This window comes from Doryrhamphus excisus, linkage group LG5, assembly GCF_037039965.1.
Source record: "Doryrhamphus excisus strain RoL-2023G ecotype Guam linkage group LG5, RoL_Dexc_Guam_v1.1, whole genome shotgun sequence".
NCBI classification, from domain to species: domain Eukaryota; kingdom Metazoa; phylum Chordata; class Actinopteri; order Syngnathiformes; family Syngnathidae; genus Doryrhamphus; species Doryrhamphus excisus.
In genome coordinates, this window is record NC_136361.1 from 21,588,925 (window position 1) to 21,609,397 (window position 20,473).

The following is a 20,473-nucleotide window of genomic DNA, read 5'->3' on the forward strand; positions in this document are numbered from 1 at the left end:
ACCCCTCGCAAACATCATCACTACCAGCGTACCTAAAATCAGGAAGCACTGACACGCCGCTGATTTCTTTTCCTCGTTTTATTTTCACCCACATTTGTTTTCATGACAGCAACATCGAGACAAAACAGTGTAAGGTGGACATATTCCACGCCGACGATCACCGACTGACAGCGAGATTCAGCTGTGGATGCAATTGATGGTCTAACCGTGGACGGTATGTATATGCACACGATCCTGTTCACATGTCCTGTAAACAAGTATGTTATGGCAACAAACAGCTTGATAACTACACGCAAACACGATCTAATCGTGTAATGTCCATATGCTTTGATTGCGTCATGACCAGAAGTGTGTTGTGGACGGCGTTAAACACGTCATCCACCCTCGCCTTGTTTACAACGCTCTGCATATGTAGCGTTTCGCAACAAAAACACATTATGTGTTTGTCTAAGTCTCTTAAACCACGCTCTATTTTGTTGTTATTAATATTACTGCTTCCTAATTTGTCCCCACATTAACTCACACACAAATACTACAACAACTAGAGATGGGCGATACTATACATCTGACATCTGTCCGATACCAAGTAAATACAAGGCACAGTAGCGCCGATACCGATACTTATTACTAGAACTTATAATCAGGACAAAGATTTAAAATATTTCTAAGAATTTTACCCCCAAATTCTTCTTCATTTCATACAGTTGATCACAAGTCAATAGCACAAAATATGTAAATAAAAGCAAAAACTACCATGGGCTCTCATTGAAATCCATTGGTGTGTCGTCTCCAAAGCACAATAACTTATTCCCGGAGATTATGAACACAATAACATACATTTAAACAACTCAAGAACAAACAAAACACACAGATATATCTGAAACTAGAAAATAACTGAAAAATATTGATCTTGTCATGTTGGTGTCGATCCCACACTGGTATTGACCATACTGTATTGATATTTGGATCCATCCGCCCACCTCTACTACTACTATTACTAATTACCAATAGTGACATTTCTGTTATAATACTATTCTATCTAAGTCCACAAACAAAAGTGTTGAACTCATTTAAATGACAGTACAGTTGTCCCTTGTCACAAATTTTATTGCTTCACTCTGATGGTGTTAAGAATAAATTAAATCGTCACTGTTTATGGTTGACTCTGGCTTATTATTAGTCAAAGACTATGCATATTTAATTATTTGATTTATTCAGTGATAACGTAACAGTGATAACTCAACATCATTGGACCAATTTCATTATCATTGTGTAATGCTGGTTTAACAGTGATTATAGGGGTGCTATTTAATGTCTAGAGGGCTCTAATGTTTAAAGCTCTATTTAGAAGATCATAAACAGGTTTTCTATGCTCTAACAATGAAAATAATCAATTTACATGATCACTGTCAAGTCTGGAACCAATTAGTACTCACTTTTTTTCTTTTTGCTGGGTTTCTTTGAACGTTTTGCATCACAAGTACATGTGAAAGTATTGCTCTAACGTGTGATTTTTCACAATCTGTAGTGAAACTATGAAGATGTACTGTTGTTTTGGCCACTGAATTGACATAGCAATATGCTTCACCTTGTATTGGATATATAGATGTAGATTTCATACACTATATGACACCAAACTGAGGATAATTAGGGTGATTGTTGATTCAATGCAAAGGGGAATTTCTCAAAATGTGGTAGATACAATTTTGGTCAACCTGTTCGTGCACCTAGAATGCATTTTTAAGCTCTTTTTTTTAACACTGAGAACAAATGTGGTGCAGTATTATTACCACAAAATAAGTATTATTACCAAAAATAATGCACTACAGTAGCTGATGTGTTGACCTTTAACTCCTTGCAGCAGTATACATAGTTTACAGCCAGTGGTCATTGGTTTAAAGCTGTCAGTCTTCCTGCCAGTGAGTTCATCTATGGTGTTATTGAGTGGTGTGGTGAAACGTTATGCTTTGTGGGAAATGTTATTTGCATGTTGTGATTGTTATTTCTATGCATGGTCTAAAAATAAGTATTTTACATCCACGTGGCCGCAGCCCAAAACGTCCCCTTGCCAGGGAACGCTAAGCAAATGCTTGGCTTTGAGACAGTGCATGTAATCCTCACCTTTTTAGTAGATGAGGGATTTTGCTTTTTGAAGCCATCCAATGTCACGCTGTGTGAAACACGATAAGCACACATAACTTAGATATCCTGATAGTCTAAAGGTTGATTTTAAAACAAATTGGTTGTCCTTTCAGAGACCGAATTGTGGAACTGCAAGGGATTACTGACACGCAGGGAAGGATGCCAGAAGTCTGAGCTTAACCTTCACATAGTTTTAGCAGGCAAAGACTCTGTTTGCTTGTGAAAACTTAGCTGCAAGACTGTAGGAATGCATTCCTTTGAAATTCATAGGATTTGCCTCAGCACAGCCAGGAGATACACATTCCTTTCTCTTTGCGTTCACACTAATTGATAACGTATTGATAGTGTATTAAAACTTCATTTTTATCAAAGATCCCAAAAGTGAGTCAGGGTGTGAACACGCTGCACAGGTGATTCATTGCACATGAGGCAACTTTCATCATTTCTTCCTCCCCCATGTGTGACTCTTCTTGGTCAACAGGCTGAGTCACATTACCTGCCGTGAACAGCCCCAGTGCAGCTACGTAATTGGGTTTTTGTTGTTTTGTTGTTTGGCCTGAGGCTTGGAACTGCCACTCAGCTTGGGGGAACCGTACTTCCTGTGGTCTACAGCAGCTTGTAGTGTGTCAGATGCTCTCAGCAGATGGTCACATTTCAGTGTTTTCTTTCCAGATCCATGTGGAGAGGTTGGAATTTGTCTTGTTAGACAGCAAACCCCATCTGACTGTACATCCCCATTGAATTGTATTAGATGTATTCCTGACGCATAAGACACGAGGACTGGGAGAAATGTGAGGTGCCCAAGCAAATAAATGCTTAAATTAACATTGCATAATCAGTCAGACAGTTTCATTTTAACCCATGTGTGCTATACACATTTTCTGCTTGTTCTTGTAAGTTTACAATAAAAGGACATTAATATTCTGTAACATAAATGTCAAAATTGCTACAAACGCTGAAATCAATGAAATCCATTACCTTTGATACAACTCATGATGCATAAAGTAGTTTTGTAAGATGTGCTGAAGTACTGAATTTTGTCGTGTATAATTTACATAGTAGAAACTTTTGAGTAGGGGTGTCCTGAACAAAAAGATAATGACAGGGTGCAAGTGGGCCCACCTGAAGGCATATATGCCTGTCGCACTTCCGCCAGTTGTCACCCGGAAGTTACAGATGTTATTCGCTCCTTTAATGCCGGGACATCTCCAACTGGTGGAGCAGTAGCAGGGACGATGCCCAACGGAGATTCGAACCCAGATCTTCCCAATCTCCCGACTGTGTGACCAACATACTAACCACTCGGCCTACACTGAAAGATGCCCAAGATTATTTAGTATAATGAGCTCATTGTCTCAATGAAACCTCGGTTTTCATTGACAAATCCAGTCATTAGTAGTATTTAAATGCAAATTGAAATGGTATGGTTGCAATGGTTAAACATATGCTCTCATAAAGAGGCCAATAGAGAGCTTTCTGCATTCTTGGCCATGCTTATTGCTAGAAAATACTCTCACTTTGCAGACAGATGTTGACTTTAGAACTCAAATCCTTTGAGCTTTCACTAGCAGATAGGCGACTACTACTGTACTTTTTCATTGCTCTCTTTGGCCTTCATCCAAAGTTCACACACACGCACACACAAACTGTGTTACATCATTGATGGAGACTAAAGGAAACATAATAAAAAGGTGCCTGTTGTACCTTGTTGTCACAAGGTAACATGTTTTGTGTATTCTCTTTTTCTCTAAAATGGCAAATAATCATGTTAGGTGTGCTGTTAATCTTGTTCTGAAAAATATTGAACATGGGATAATCCTCAGCGACAAAAGGTGCAAGCAAGCTTTGGTCGCAGTGATGATGTTTTCATGCCCGGGTGTCCTCGATGTTGTACTTACTGTTGGGTAATCCATTCTCCCTTTTGTATACACTATGAAACGTCATCTAATCTCGATAAAAAGATTCATGCTGTTCAATTTATTTCATCCTCACAAGCCAAATCGCTGAAAGGAACAAATGTACGGCCTTGGGAGGCAGATGGATCTGCGAGATGAGATGTCATTTTCGAAATCATTTATCCACACTTTAAACCGATTTCCTCGTGGTAATTGAGCACCTTTAAGTTAGCATCAGCATCCTGTTTGCACCCCCAGTTTGCTCTTATGTTGTACTCTCACTAGGCCAGGCACGACAGGTTTGCCAAGTGTGAGGGCACTGACCTGCTACTAAGTACTCCACACCTTTGGCGCAATTGGAATAAGTGGGCTATGGCATAGCACGATTCCATGCACATGCGCAACGTAGCCAAGTCAAATAATTACTTTTAATTCAATTGCTTCTTGCAAGTTCTTATTGATAATTGAAACAAATCAGAATCATAGTCGAAAAGCTTTTCTCCAAATGAGCAATCTCATCACGTTTTAATTTTGTACTAAAAAGTTAATCCAAAAAGAAACTTTCAGCACAGATTCTACAATGGCTAACAGTTGCAGTTAAATTGGAGAAAAGAGGTCTTTCCTGTTGCATGTTTTTAACACTTCCCCTATGGCTTCTTAAATTACAGGACTTTGTGTGAGGGAGAGGAAAAAGTGTTTGCTCGTTTGAGAAGCACTGCTGCAGAATTTTAATTGTTGGCTTTTACCGCACATCCCCGCTGATCTACAGCCCTTTCTGTTTTTCTCACTAGATTATGCAACAGTCTTTTCTGGCTAGTCTGAATTTTTGCAAGATCACAGCTCTGATTGTGTAACATTGTAGAATGAAACTGATGGTGAGGCTAACACAGTTCCTGTGACTGACGTCTGTCTTGAAGTTGCCTAAAAAGGCAAACAACAGGCAGAAGTGGTTGGAGTTGCAGATATGGGACTGTTTTGTGAACATGGGCGGAGCTGGATTATCCGCCAAACCTGTGCTGAAGCCCGATGTTCTTTTTAACGTTTCTTGCTCATATCGAAGAGTCAGAAGCGGCGGCTGTCGGTGTCCTAACTGTGTTTATTTTGTGACACTTTGAGTACATGGGAAAAAAAAACCATGCACACATGGAGATAATGCAAACTTCACAGAGAGCGGTGCCTTAAAGAAATCCTAACCAGTCATAGAAGAGAGAAACTGCCATTTAAAACAGACTAGTGCATCATCTACGACAGAGAACCTAAGCAGAATCAAAGATGTTGATACTGACAAAGAAGCTACAACTCATTTACATTCAGTGTTTTACACCACATCACATGTTAATCAAACGGTATTAGGAATGGATATGGTCACCAAAGAGGTTTTTAAAATTACATTTCCATGATTGTCGTTGGTGGTAAATTACACTAAATGATTGGAGTATTCACTTGTGTTTGTACTTTTAGTGCCGTGTTACTGTTTTATTATGACTGTGGTGATATTGCTTAAATCAGGAGAAACTGACAGACACAAAATACTGTTTATGAACTGCTGTCTTTAACTTATCGTTCATATTTTCCCACTGCAGCCACTGTCAGCAGCATGGGCCAGCGTCTAGGAAAGAGGGAGTCACCGACAGACAACAAGGTACAAGTCCCTCGAGGCGCTCTCGTCTGTCTTTTTGAGCATTTCTATATCAGTATGAGGATTGCCTTTTATTATTTGGAGTTTGGACTGACTGTAGACAGTAGTGATGGTAAACCTGATTCCTTTTAATGACTTTAGTTTTTATGAGTCACTCATTAAAGTGAACAAAGTACTCTGATCACTCGAGTCGGGTGTGAAAGCATGCATGCGCAAAAAAACTAAACCTAATACTAAGATTCCCGTATATTTACGATATACTATAACGCACTATGCAAACACTTCACTGAGATGGTTGTTGCAACGATACACTTGGATGTAGCATATCTGCTCGTTAAATAAATACAAGAACATGGGCCAAACTTAAAGATTTTAAAGGCAGAGTGGCTTGCCGAAGCGCAGTGTGTATGCTGATCGATAAAACTAATTATAATCTCTTGTTTTTTATACAGTTTTCTGGAATTGATTAATTAGATTTACATCATTTTCATATGGGAATATTTTTTTTTACAATTTCTATGCCTGTATTTCTATATACAGGTACAAATTGTCATCATTACCTTGCTCAGAGATGACAAGGTAAGAGGAGAGGAGTCAGTTTAGATGGCAGGAGTAATTGGCATTCATAATCATCATGGAACTGCCCTCCTGTTCGTCTTGACACGTGCAAGGGTCAGATGATGCTTTAATGTTTCCAGCACACCACGTACTGTCAACCCTGCTCTATTTAATAGGTAGGAAGGTGGAATATGATGCTGAAAGCCACACAACTGCACTCTGCCCATGGTTAAAAAAATTGCCCTCCCAGTGCTTCTGCGTGCCTTCAAAATCAGGGTGTGATGTTATTGAAGTAATTACTGTAATCATATAATTTTTAATGCACAACATGCCCTAATAGTTGGTTCAGCAATTGTCAACATAGAAATTAGGGAGGTCTCCATACACTTTTTTTTGTGTATTGATTTTTTTTATAGCCTTGCCAATCCGATCTAAATCCGGGGAACTTCATTTCACTTCTCATCTATCACTGTTTTGGTCTGCTATATGATATATTTAACTAAAATTGCTGATCCAAACAACCAGGGATTTATGTCGGAAAATCTTGAAAATAATAATCCAGGTTGTATGCAGTATTTCAGCATTACTTTGCATCTCCTTGTACATGTACGTGTGTCAAGGTTAACCTGTTGCATCACAACACAAGGACGTTATACAGTATAGTTAAGGTTTCTCTATAATGCTGAACAAATGAATGGGTGTCACTTTTTCCAACAGTCGAGCTGACTCTGCACTGTTGCCATAGCAACTCACCTACCCAACCTGTTTTTGATTCCCTGTTTAAGGCCTTATCATCACCACCTGACGCCAAAGAGGGGACAAGTCCAGTGGGTCCAACAGCAACAGAACCTGAAACACAAGATGAAGTCTTTGGTAAGAGGTTAAACAATACTTGTTTGCATTTGCATCAACCCAATGCTGTTATAGTGAAGCCAAATCAAGCATTTAAGTCGTAAGTGGTAGTGTTTCAGTATAAGAAAATATACTTGGGAAATATTGCTATCAAAAAGAGCATAGCAATAGCTATTGTAATTGTGTACCATATGCAAATACTAATACTGTTTCAATCATGAAGGACAGAGACTTTGAATATCTAAGAATGCCATTTTTCAGCGGAAGCCAACCACTCATAAAAATAAAGGACTTTTGTAATGCTGCAACCCAGCAGATGAGGGCAGAGTTTGTTGTGCAACACATTGGGCACACATGAACATTTGTGATAGATGTACAGAGACTAGAATACAAAGGAAAAGGATATTCAGGAATAGATATAAATTGGACTTTACAGTGCAGACCCATTTCAAGATGTTCTTCACCAGATATGGTTATTTGTATGGTATTGTAGATTAATATTTAAAAAAAAAAGTCATGTTTTGTGATAATTTTTTTTCTGCTGTCTTCATCAACTCTGAAAAAAGTTGATTGCAGCCGTCTCACAGTGTGAGGGAAATCTATTTGTATCAATTTCATACATTATACACACTGTCTCCAACTTACATGCAGCACCTTTTAATAAAAGAAGAGCGAGAAAAAGCATTATGCTTTGACTGCATGTGTCTTAGAGAAACACTACATATTCATGAAATTAAGGATATTTATCTGGTCGTGTATACACTGCCAGTGTATGCAATGTAGGTGGTCCTGGTGTTATGAACGAGTTCATTCCTCTGAGACATAAGCTGTACACAGAACACAGGAAGGACATCAAATACTAGTAGAACACTGGATACAAGAATTAAATAAAAGTATAATTACGACAAAAAAACACTGTCACTATTGCAGATCCTTTAAAAAGTACAATGATATTGTGGCCACCTTGCAGTTATGTGAAATAGTTTTGTCATTTCCGATTGTGAATGTGACATGAGTCCCGACTATGTGGGAGTCGGTGGAGGATGGTTATGTGCGGAGTGGACAGTTAAGTTTGCTGATGTTGGTAAGCATGGTTGTGGACGACAGTCGCCTGTTTTGTTTTTGATGTCATTAAGCTGCCACCTCCTTGTCATGCTCACCACAGCCGATACGATATTTATTCTGAATGACGGTCGCAACATTCAAGTCTTGAAAATAGTTTTCAACAGAAGACCACTTGTACAACAAAATAAAGATAGAAAGGATAGAAGTGATTTAGCCAGTAGTTGACTAAAATGACACTGAGTGCAACACTGTAGACTGCCATTGCTGACAAAATCATTATTCACAACACAATCTGCGGTGAAAAAAAAAGCTCAATTGGTATGTGCTAAATAAGTACTGTACCGTACTGTGTATGTATAGATCTGGACAATTTGTCTCGGCTGTGTGCCATTTGTGTCAAATCAGGTCCCCCAGTTAATAAGGCATTGATTGATTATAAAACGAACGCAGTCAGTCAGTGGAGCATGGTGATGCTCGCCATGTGATTTTTGAAGACGGGTCAATATCTTGGTATTGGTATGGTTGAATATGTGGATGCCCACCAACCAAAGATTGTGGAGGCTTGCGTTAGTGATCAGGCCTCTGTGTGCAGTGGCAACATCTGTCGTGTTGATTTCATGGATGTTGACGCTAAAGCGAGGGTTTGTCTGATTGACTTGTTGGAACAGACTGAAATGGCCCATACTAGCAGACAATACTTTATGCTGCATTATTATTTAGGTTACTGCAGGGATTTTGCTTGGATGTTTTTGAAGCTGAATGAGAGGGTGGACAGTGAGTGGCTGTGGTGCTTCCAAAATCTTTAGATTGGTGCGGCATTTGGGGCTGAACACTTGGCAGGGTGTGGTGAGTTTGAGGCTCGCAATGCATGTGGACACAATGTAGCACTTTTAGTGCAGGAGGAACTTTTGTTGTGTGCAGGGCTGCGTTGGACTCCGGATGATGTGTGCAACAAGTGTGACATGTGAGCGTTTGTGCCGTGCTTGAAACGGGCGTTGTGCACTCTGATATCACACAATCTCCTCTCTGGGTACAGAAGTGGGAGTCGGCTGCATCTACACTTCAGATGGCAGCGGATGCGGCTTTTCAATCAGGTTTTCCGTTAATAATGTGACCAGACTAGAAATAGATGCACTGTGAAATATAAAAGGTGAGTTTTGGATACCATCATTTTGTTCATGTTCTGGTACAACAAGTGTATTGCCTTTGAATGAGCTGGGTGTGTTACGGCTTCAGGGATGTAATGATTCAACCTTTAACCTTTTGGTCAGTATCGTTTCTCGTTATCCCAGACACCATGTAAACTGAGTTGACTGCACTTACGAGCATGATCAGTGTAACTGACGTAAATACTCACTTTGTAACTTGACTTACTTTGAGGGAATATTACTAAAGTGAGTGCACCAATGCAGAACCTATTTTGTTCCATTAGGACAATATAGAAGCAAGCAAAATAAATTTTAACTCATATTGGGCTTTGTCCATCGTTTTATGACTTAGAATTAGTCCAACGTTATTGGATTGTCTATTGGTGGAGCGGTCATCAGCAGGCGTCATGACTCTCCCCAGACTGTTAAGTGTCTGGGGGACGTCTTCTTGCTGAACTTCCTGTTTGTGCTGCTTTACCACTGAAAGGTAAACATCGCCATGAGCTATGTGGCTGATAAAAGCCCATTATGGCTCCATTACCTGGTCCAGCCTGCAGCAGGCATCCACTCAACAAAGCAGACCCCCTCTGTCTGTCCCCGCCTGTTCCAGGCTGACTCAGTGCGGCTCACCTTTTCTCCATTAAACCAGGTAGAAATGAGGAGAAATAAGGAAATAGCATAGGATGGAGACGTCAGTCTTGCTTGAAAAGACAATATATTGTCTAATTTGTAATGGTCAACTCATCAGAAATAGACTCATTTCCCATGTCCATGTTATCATGTGGCACCTGATGTAAACCTAAGCTCTGGGACATGTAGTAGAGTGTTTTGTAAGGAGAATGATTTTTTTTAAATTCACTTCAGTGCAGCAAAGCTGGTAAAAGCTGAGAAATATAATCACTTTTCCTTGCTCTGGTTTGTATGCATGCAGCAGCATTTGGACCAGCTAAAGGGTCTTCACAGACTTGGTTGAGCAAACTAGTTACAAAGCATGGACTAATCAGCGAGCATCAGGAAATGTTTTGGACCATTTCATAGACAACCACAGACATTAACGCTGAAACACACCCCAAAAAAGGCTTTTTGAGATTAAATAGGATGATTAGTTTGCATCATTTCTCTTGTTTTATCCACTTGGTGCTTCCATGTGAGTCCACCGACTCTGAAAGAGTGAGGCACAATACTGACGTGATCGGGTAAGGCTTGGTGCAGGTTTGCGGCCAAACCTTCCAGCCTCTCTCATTATTACTATTCATAATATTCATAATAATAATTATTATTCAGTAGAGAAGTCAATGAATAAGCCACATTAACTAGTCATGAAAATGCATCCTTCCTTTTGAAATGACATTTCGGTGTGGTGAATATGTATTATCCTGGAGTACTTTGGAATGAAAGGTCGGTGGTGTTGCTGTCTGTATCCACGGAGAGGCTCTTCATTTCACCCCCACACTCTGCCTTAATTTGTCATTGTTTCTATTTATAACATATTCATTGTTTTCTATAAAACATTTAGCTGGGGAAAAAAAACAGCTAAAGAGAGAATTTTTCTTGGCAAACACAGTAAGTAATAATTTAAAAGAAGATTTCTATGGCGTGATACTGTATTGGAAACTTCTTAGCCCGTCTATGATGATCAGTAGTAGTCGTTTTACCCATAATGATCAGCGGTGGAAACATGACGGTAGATTTTATTTATCCTTTTCATTTATCGTTTATATGTATCTATATTAGAGTTGGGCGATATGCGCCTTGGCATATGTCACAATATTTTTGGGATGTATCACGATATGACAATATAGAAAACGTCCTGTCACAGCTGAAAGTGTATATAGGACAGTACGTTGAAGTCATGCTGCGCATTTGTCTCACAAACATGTCGGGGTTCAGTTATTTGTCTCCATGGTAGAGTCAGACACAGACTGACACAAGCCCAAGCAGTGCCATCATGTAGCTCCTCCTTCCCTGTCAAAGACGCTGATTGTTATAGGGAAGCATGCATCACTGTACCAGTGTTCCTTGCTTTGACACCATTGTTCACATTCACTCTTTTTTTTTCTAACCTCGCTCTCTCGCCTCTGATCTCTTCTACTCACTGTCAGATTTTTCACTGGATCCACAGTATGGGCTTCGGTTGATGGAAAATTGCAGCAGGATGGGGATGTTTTTCTTCCATTTGCCCCAAATGCACCCCTGATTATGCGGATGTCCGCATCCCCCCGCTGCCGGCAGCTTTTCCGGATTACATTTTATGTGGCAACACGCACTCTCTAGATGCATTCTGTGTTGTGTTGTGTTGCCTCTCTCCCACACTGTTAGATGATGTGTGTCTCTGTGACCCTAAGTTCAGAGGCCACGTAATCAGGTCTTGACCATCTGGCACCGCAATCATTCCCAAGTGTGCTCATGTTTGTGTGTCTGTGTGTATGTCAGTTTAGGTTTTGGCTTTCAGAGTTCAACAGAAGAGAGAGTGATCGGAACCAAAGAAAGCACAACCTTTACGACTACATCCCAGTAATTAAACACAAACGTCAGAATAATCTGATGAGAAAAAGACATTGGAGTTTCTATGGTTTCAAGAAATGGGTTATATTGTGTAACCACACTAAATCATTACCTTCATGAGCGGTCTCCCACATTTGAGAGTAACATATTGGGCTGCATGGCGGACAGTGGTGAGTGCAAGCCTCACAGCTAGGAGACGCGAGTTCAATTCCACTCTCGGCCATCTCTGCGTGGGTTTTCTCTGGGTACTCCGGTTTCCGCCCACATTCCAAAAACATGCTCGGTTAATTGGCGACTCCAAATTGTCCATAGGTATGAATGTGAGTGTGAATGGTTGTTTGTCTATATGTGCCCTATGATTGGCTGGCCACCAGTCCAGGGTGTACCCTGCCTCTCTCCCAAAGACAGTTGGGATAGGCTCCAACACCCCCGTGACCCTTGTGAGGATGAATGAATGACACGTATTGGTTCTTTTTTACATCTTAAGTACTGTATAGGTCACAACCGGTCATACTAGCTCCTAGGGCAGGTCGACATGCAATAAAACACAATAAAACAAATATTGGAATACCAAATTATGTTGATTAATTAGCTAATAGATTAATCATTGCTTCATTGATGAATTGTTGCAGCTGTAGTCACTTAGCTAAGTAGAAGTGTTTTCAGCTTGGATTTGAACATCGTCAAAGTAGGGCCTGTTTCACATTTTCTGGAACTGTTCTAGCCATATTAACTGAAACACAGCCTCACCGTGTAGATGACCCTTAGCACCAGCAGGAGACCACTCCCTGAGGTTCTCAGAACCCAAGATGGTTCATATGTACTTTGGGTCAAGACCATGACACGACTTGGACACAAGCAGAGCTGTTTTAAAAATCCATTCTCTGAGCAACAGGAAGTCAGTGCAGAGACCTGAGCACTGGGTTAATATGGTCTTGTTTTCTGGTCAGGACTCGAGCAGCAGCATTGTGGATGTACTGCAGATGTTTTCCAACTCTGTCCCAGTTACGTTAAAGTCCGAGGTCATTGTCTTCCCTAGATTTCTAACCTGACTATCAGTCAGCTATATCAATATTAAGTGCATGTTTCACCTCGAAGCCACACCCTTCACTGTCTGAATTCACTATTCAAATGGAAGGTCAAGAGTCAATGATGTCGCCCATGCTGGCAATCCTATCACTGGCTGTCTAAAGTACTGAATGCGGTATGGGTTTTCAGAGACAGTGAGATCCCTTATCTTGCATTGTGGGTGCTTTAGCTCCACCATGAATGCAGCAGTAGGGCGATTTTTGCCGCTGTGGAGGAGGTTTTGATCTAAAGCCACATACTGCAGTTCTGGAGAGGAATGCTTCCCGTTTTTTCAGTCCCACAGAAGTCCTTGTTGTTCTCCCTGATGCTTGGCTTCCTATCCCATCACATTGAGGAAGAGGAGGAAAACTGATGAGATTTGGGGCCTACTCTCTGCATACCTATTTGGATGTCGATCATTCTCCTTTGGTTCACTGAATATTCCACTTGACCTGACCGGAGAGGCTGTTTATGGTCTCTTAACCTCGGCAATACATTGTACACACTTTAAAAATAAACTACTGGTAGTTTCTTCAATTAATTCAAATGTTAGAACCTAAAAGTTGATCATTTTTTGCATGAAAACTTGTGAAGTTTAGTATTAGAACTGACTAATGGATCGGTTGGTATATTAATAAAGACTTGATATATTAATAAAGACTGCACTCTCACAAGACGCATGATTAAAAAGTTGGAAGGCAATGCTTTATGTGTGCATCCATTCATCTTATGATGGTGAGCTGGAGCCTATCCCATCTGATTTAAGCCAAGATATTGGGCACACCCTAGACTGGTCTATCATCTTGTATAAAGTGATAGACCAGACATTTGACGTTTTTCTCATTGGAAAAATAGCTACATTTTCTGTACAAGTCCTATTTTTGTAATAAAAATCTAAGAACAGAGACAGCATGCACATAACCTGTTGTATTACGATTAAGCTGAGGAATTCCCAAATCCTAATCACATAATCCTGCATGAATACCCTCCAAGAATGGAGCAGCCAGTGTCACTAGCCTTGTAGCTCTTTGCTCCCAAATCAGATAAGTGTCACCAGAATCCATATTTATAGGAGTTATTTTAGTGACACAAGACTCTTTGTCTCATTGTAATAACCATTCTGCACTGACAAAGGACCATTGTTTCTGTCAATTTTAGCATGCATATTGTCGAGTGTAGCGCTACACCATTCCTCTCCACTACAGTGTGTATATTGTTCAGGTGGCAGGAATGCACTGGATGTCCTCTGTCGTAGGAGATGCTTAGCAAAGCTACATTTGGAAGGCACAGCCTTTATTGTATGCTTGAGGAGAAATTTTAATATTTACACATAGATGCACGATATGATCCGATGAACACTCTAAATAGGAGATGTCGGAGTAATGGGACTGTGTAATCAGCACCAGCTCCCGGGCTTTCCAATAATACATTTTAAAAATGTTTTTAAAGAATGACCCTTGGCTCGGGTCTTTTGTGTGTGGAGTTTTGTGGTTTCGGTCACACTTTCCTCCCCAAAAAGCTTTTTAGTGAACACTACAGATTGCCTGTCGCTTTAAATGTGAGTGCTAAAAGCTTTTGTCAGCCCTGTGTGTACCTCATTTGGGATACATTCTGCCATTCTATGTGACCACGAACAGGATATTTAGTAACACTAACTAGAATGTCCATCATTAGAGCACAGCCAAACTGTGCAAAGGAGCGTGGAGCATTGTGTTTGTTCTTCAGCCTTCCCGAGTTTACTGAGCATGACAGACAAGCAGTGGCATTATAACGTTGGCAATGTGAGGTTCCAATGATGCCACAGTAAATAGTTTGTGTGTTTTATTCTGATCCAATTCACAATTTAATGTGTTTTTCTTCCAGTTTTGTAGACATCACTGTACTTGTACAGTCCAATACCGAATGGCTGCTCTGAAAAGGGAAATTAAATGTAAATGCAAGTGGTTGGCATAAGGTGAATTTAAAGATGTAAAACTTTTTCCATGTACACAAAAGGCCAATTTCAAAATTGTTGATCAATCTGTTTAAATGTGTTGAGTAGACAGGATGAGAGATTTTTTTGACAAAGCTTTAATTGCTCACCTCCCCATGGTGTCTTGTTGATCAGAGATGGTTCATTCCAGTTCAAATGCTGATGTTTCCAGGACCTTTAACATAGCAGCAGGAAGGGTGGTGTCTCATCAAAGGATCTCATTGTGTGACTGCACTGCGCTGTGTGCCATGCAGGCCCGAGCCCATACATGACCCTGTTGTTGTTTCTGCGCAGGAACGGGTGAGACAGATACCAAACAGAACAATGGCTGCATCTCGGAGAAGCCAGCGGTGACTGACTCCACGGGCGCTGAGGGCCCCCACTCTCTCTGGACCCCCGCCAGCACAGCTGACCCTGACGCTGCCACACCGCGCCCCCACCTGGTCCGCCTCTTCTCCCGAGATGCCCCGGGCCGGGAAGACAACACCTTCAAAGACCGACCCTCCGAATCGGATGAGCTGCAGACTATCCAGGAGCACAACGGAGCAGCTTCAGAGTGCGGGTCGGAGAGCCCCGAACAGGACCTAGACTAGGCTAGCCTTTCCTCCCTCCCTCTCCTCTGTAGGCTTGCTTCCATCCTCCGCTGTTTGCTCTCTGGCTCCAAGGAGAGACGTCATCCCCATTTTTAACCAATATACCACCGACTACGACTACCACAAGCATGGCATCCGCAAGCAGCTCTGCACAGGCCGCCTTTGGGCTGGGCCGCAGGAAGAAGAACCCCGGTGTTCTGGATCAGATTGGGAAATTCTTTGGCGGGGACAAGAAGAAGAAGAGTAAGGTGAGGAGGCAGGGAGAGTTATCTGTTCAAGTATCTGTTCTTTCTACCCATTCTTTTCCAGAACCAATTTTTACTTCCCACGCTTTAACAATGTTCAAATGGTTTGGTGCAAAAAAAACTTCACATTTCGGTTCATTATATTTGGTCCTTTCAATGGATTGAAAATCATCTGAAAGATCCTGCTTTTGGCTGGGGGTTATTTTGCATTTGCTGTATTATTATTATTATTATTATTATTGTTATTACAAAGAGGTCGTGATTTTTAATCATTTATGGATATGTTTCTATATTGTGTTTTTGTTGAATGGTACTGGTGTGATTCAGTTTGGTTGAATTGAGTTAATATTGCACATGTCATTGCAATGCATCTGTTTGTTTAAACAGTTCATCTGTTCAACTGGTTTTAAAGGTAAACTGCACTTTTTGGGGGAATTTTGCTTATCATCCACAATCTTTATGTGAGGCATGAATACACACATTGTTATTTCCTGTTTTTATTATTATTATTATTATTACATCGTTATGCCAAAGAACTATATTACTGGGGTAGTGACACCACGCCGCACCACATTGGCTCACTACTGACCGGCGAGGAACCATCAGCCGCTACCAAAAGCTACATTTTTCCTTATTAGCTACATTTTGGAGCTGCTGCTGTGTATTTATTTTTGTTTTGAAAAAGTTATCACCAGGTGTAGCGTCTGTTTCTATGACGCTATGTGAAATCAATGTGCCCAAGAAGGAAGTTAGGGGAATCTTTAAATAACTAAAGTATGACAGAATATTGTAACTATTTCCTCTTATCAGGAATATACCTGTTATAGCATTTATATAAAACCATAAATGGATGTTGGAGATTTTTTTTTTATTGCGGTCTTTGTAGGCAGAATAGGTGTGTCCCATTACATGCATTAATGAGCTGCCTCTTTTTATTTGTTTGATGAGAATGTAGAGAATAGATAAATGTGTGTGTTCATGTTTCACACATGGATTGTGGGTGATGAACAAAATGTCCAAAAAAAGTGCAGTTTTCCTTTTAAGGACCAACATATTTCAGGTTTGGGACTTCCCAATTGATTTAATTTGATTGATTTAAATCTGTATTTTGTCTTTGTTTTCTCTGTCTTGGGGCTGATTCCCAACATCTACAATAGATGACTTTCAAAGCTAAATAATATATATTTAATATGAGATATAAATAAAAGTGATGTATTACAGTAGAAGCACTATTATGATTGCTAACTGAGGAGCATATTGTTGCAGTCAACAATATTTTTTGGGCTGAAAATTAATTATTAAAGAAAATTATTATTTTTGGGATAAAACAACGCCAAAATTATGTCTTTTTTGCTGTTATACACCATAATTAAAAAAAAAAAATTATTGGATATATCACCACCTTAGGAATTAAAGCCATTTTACACCTAAGTACCGTATTTTCCTCACTATAAGTCACTCCAGATTATGAGGTGCATCAGTCAAAAAATAGGTAATGAAGAGGAAATCAACATATATAAGTCGCACTGGACTATAAGTTGCAATTATTTATTATTCAGCTACACAATAATATAAAGAACATACTCGGGAGGCTGAAATTTCAATTCACAAGTCCAACAAGCAAGCTACCAGTAAGCAAGTTCACCAAGCTCCCGATCTTATTCGACATAACTGAATCCATTGAATTCTTCATGCTCGATGCTGCTAGCCTAGTGCGCCCTCTTGCGGCTCCCGATGATAATGTTAACTTTTTGGTTCCTGATAAATTATATTTACTGACATGGTAAACTATATACTATCACGGTTAATAGGTTCCAGGTCTAAGTTTGACAAAGGAATTTCCGTGAAGTAGATTCCTTTTTTGTAAGTGGAATATTTTGGTACTTAGCGTATAGAAAACCTGTTTATGACCTTCTGAATATGTTAACATTATTAGAACCTTCTAAACAAGACATAATAATAATTTGAGCTTGTCAAAGGCTATGGCTGCAAGCCTGTGTTATTTTTATTATGTTGTTGTGTTATTGTGAGATAATTTAATCTTGCAATAAAACCCTGTTGTTGCGGTGATCAAGTCTGGCACTTTCACCAAACAATTACTGGCACCGAGTGACCAATGTAGACTACTACATTTGCAATTTGAATCGTCTTCTTAATGCCTAATACATGTATTTAAGTTCAAGTCGCAGTGCCAGCCAAACAAGTGAGACTTACTGTCTGGAAAATATGGTATCTTAGGTAAGAGCTTTTGACATGTTGTATGACTCCCCAGCAGTCGTGTAGTCCATCAACAGTGACTTACCCCACACTTGGTCCCATGAGCCCAGTTTTAGTCGAATTACAGTGATGAGGAAACGTAGTTGCGGTTAGTTATTGGCGTTACTTGAGTAAACAGTTTGGCTTCTCAAAACAACGTGCATTTGAAAGATTTTGCAAAAATGCCTCCCCGAAGAGATCAGACATTGTGTATGTGATGAAAATGGCTGCAACCCTCGACTCTTCATCCGTTGTGGACCACATACATAAACAATGGACTGCCGAGATTATGCATTAATAAACAAAGAGACAGATTTTTTAGGCATTTTTGTCATGCAAATGTATTACTCTTTTGAACACATATTGTTTTAAGAAGCCAAAACACTTAAGTAACCCCAATAACTAACCAGAACTATGTTTCTCATTACCGAAATCCGACCAGATAAGAAAATATGTCAATTGTACTGAATCCCTGAAATTGTAGTATTCTGCATAAAATTGTAAATTCATCTTTTTATTAAGCCTCTTAAAGCTGAAAGTCTACACTTGGGTGACATTTAGAATATTTACATTTAAATCCTTTGCTAACTATATTGTTATTCAGCATTTCATCCAGCCAGGCTTCCTAATTACTTTTCAGTCCTGTGTTGTAAGGATCTCAACAATTTATTAGTACCTAATTGGACCAATGTCTCACCAACCATTAAGAGTCCATCAAGGTCCAATCTTTGTCTTCAGACTATGCTCACAGTCACACACTCTGATGTTCTAGTTCAATGTTGGTTATCCTGGCAGAGCTGTGACATTTAAGCTAGATCCCCAAAGCAAGCTTCTTGCACATTTATCCGAAAGAGGAAGCCAATGTTCTCTGCTGCACATTTCACCATGTGGTTTGGGATTGTGTTGTTCTTAACGAGACACGACAGATGCAACGAAAAGCTCTTGTACCACTTTTTCCAATTGACAAAAGCATTGTCTTGGATTCATTGTCCCTGCAGAGCACCAGAGTGCTGAGGAAAAATACAAGTCGGGAAATCAATAAGTGTGACAATATGCATTTTCTCTGCACCTTATGTCAATCAGGAGTTGGTGTACTTGGAATAATCAGGAGAACTTTACAAACCATTCATTCTTCAAGTGGCTGGGGAAATGTAAACACAACAAATAGCCAGCTTACATCCTATCTGGCTGCGGTATTGTTTAATTTTCTCATCATGTATTACATGTAATCCGTTAAAGTAAAAATATGTGTTCTCACCAGTGGTTTGCCTTTGAATAATTAGTGTTCACATCTCGCGTAACTAAAACATGCAGTTGCCCCACCTCTGTTGCCTCGAGTGAAAAACCAGCTCTTTCTACCGCAGGAATTTCCATAAAGAATTCAGCATGAGGAAAGATGCTTTTTGCTGAAATAACCATCCTGTGCAGAGTAATTGCACATATCTCCATACCTGCAATCTCTTACTAAAGGAACGTGCAATTACAGCCATATAAAAAGGGTATTTGCGCTTTTCTGATGGAAAAGTAAGCATCGCCTGCATTTTACTGCTAAAACAGCTTTCATCATACAAATGACAAGGATGGCCTCAGCGAAGCATCCTTTCATAAGATTGATGTTTAATGGCTGGCAGAATCGGTACTGTTGAGGAGTGGTGTGATATGTGTCAGCTCACATTCAGACCAAAATGAGACTGTACTCGAACCCTAGTGTCTTGGATGGAGGGGGTCTCTTCCTCCCTCGCATCAGTCTCTCGCCTCAGGTTCACGTCTTTGACCTCAGAGTGTCAACTTAACTGTGGATACTTGTATTTGTTTGCTGTGAACTCTTGTGACCAGTGAGCTGTTCCTGATCTGATCCTGTTCTCAGCTTTTGGATTCATGTTTGATTAAAGCTCTTTAACAACCCCCTCGGCTCTCTTTATTTTTTTTTTGCTTTGCTTTATTTGTCTAACATCCATGTTTTAACACAACTCTTGTTATATTGGTGCTGGTTTGAACAATGTGCAAAACGAGATGGCTTAAATGTGTTAGAAATGACAGAATTGCACCTACATTCGCTCTAATAGCTCAGTGCATTTTATGTCTAATAGCTTCTCATGGAAGCCCTTCTTGACACACACTCACATAGCACAATCAGAGTTGCGCAACACACACATTACACATGTTAAGCGACAACTGTGGCAAATAAAATCTTGCACTTACCAAAATATGTCAGTGATAACAGTTGTGATGATTTGGACACCGCTTCCTGGGCTTGGAAATTGAAATTGTGTGCGTATTTTGCAAACAGCACATTAATAATGACTTCCACTGTAAATCATTTTACAGGATGCAGTTACAGTTAATATGTGAACCACTTAATATTGATGCTGGTTTGAATAATGGGCAAAATGAGATGACTTTGGTGTGTTAGATATGACAGAATTGCACCTACATTCACTCTAATAGCTCAGTGCATTTTAAGTCTAATAGCTTCTCATGGAAGCCCTTCTTGACACACACTCACATAGCACAATCAGAGTTGCGCAACACACA

General features: G+C 40.0%; 2 protein-coding genes across 5 annotated transcripts in view; both read left to right on the top strand.

Moving 5' to 3' along the window:
- On the top strand, positions 1-15,437 carry LOC131105067 (myelin basic protein-like). Its single transcript, XM_058052799.2, has 4 exons — positions 1-214; positions 5,621-5,679; positions 7,020-7,107; positions 15,139-15,437. Exons 2-4 carry the CDS (start codon positions 5,635-5,637, stop codon positions 15,435-15,437), a joined length of 432 nt encoding a protein of 143 aa, XP_057908782.2. The 5' UTR covers positions 1-214; positions 5,621-5,634.
- Positions 15,422-20,473, top strand: part of LOC131105068 (myelin basic protein-like) — a 13,305-nt gene continuing 8,253 nt past the window's right edge. For all 4 annotated transcript variants that reach the window (XM_058052801.2, XM_058052800.2, XM_058052803.2 and 1 more), the window contains exon 1: positions 15,422-15,685. In XM_058052801.2, the coding sequence (XP_057908784.2) occupies positions 15,566-15,685 (120 nt within the window). In that variant the 5' untranslated portion in view covers positions 15,422-15,565. The remainder of the gene's footprint in view (positions 15,686-20,473) is intronic.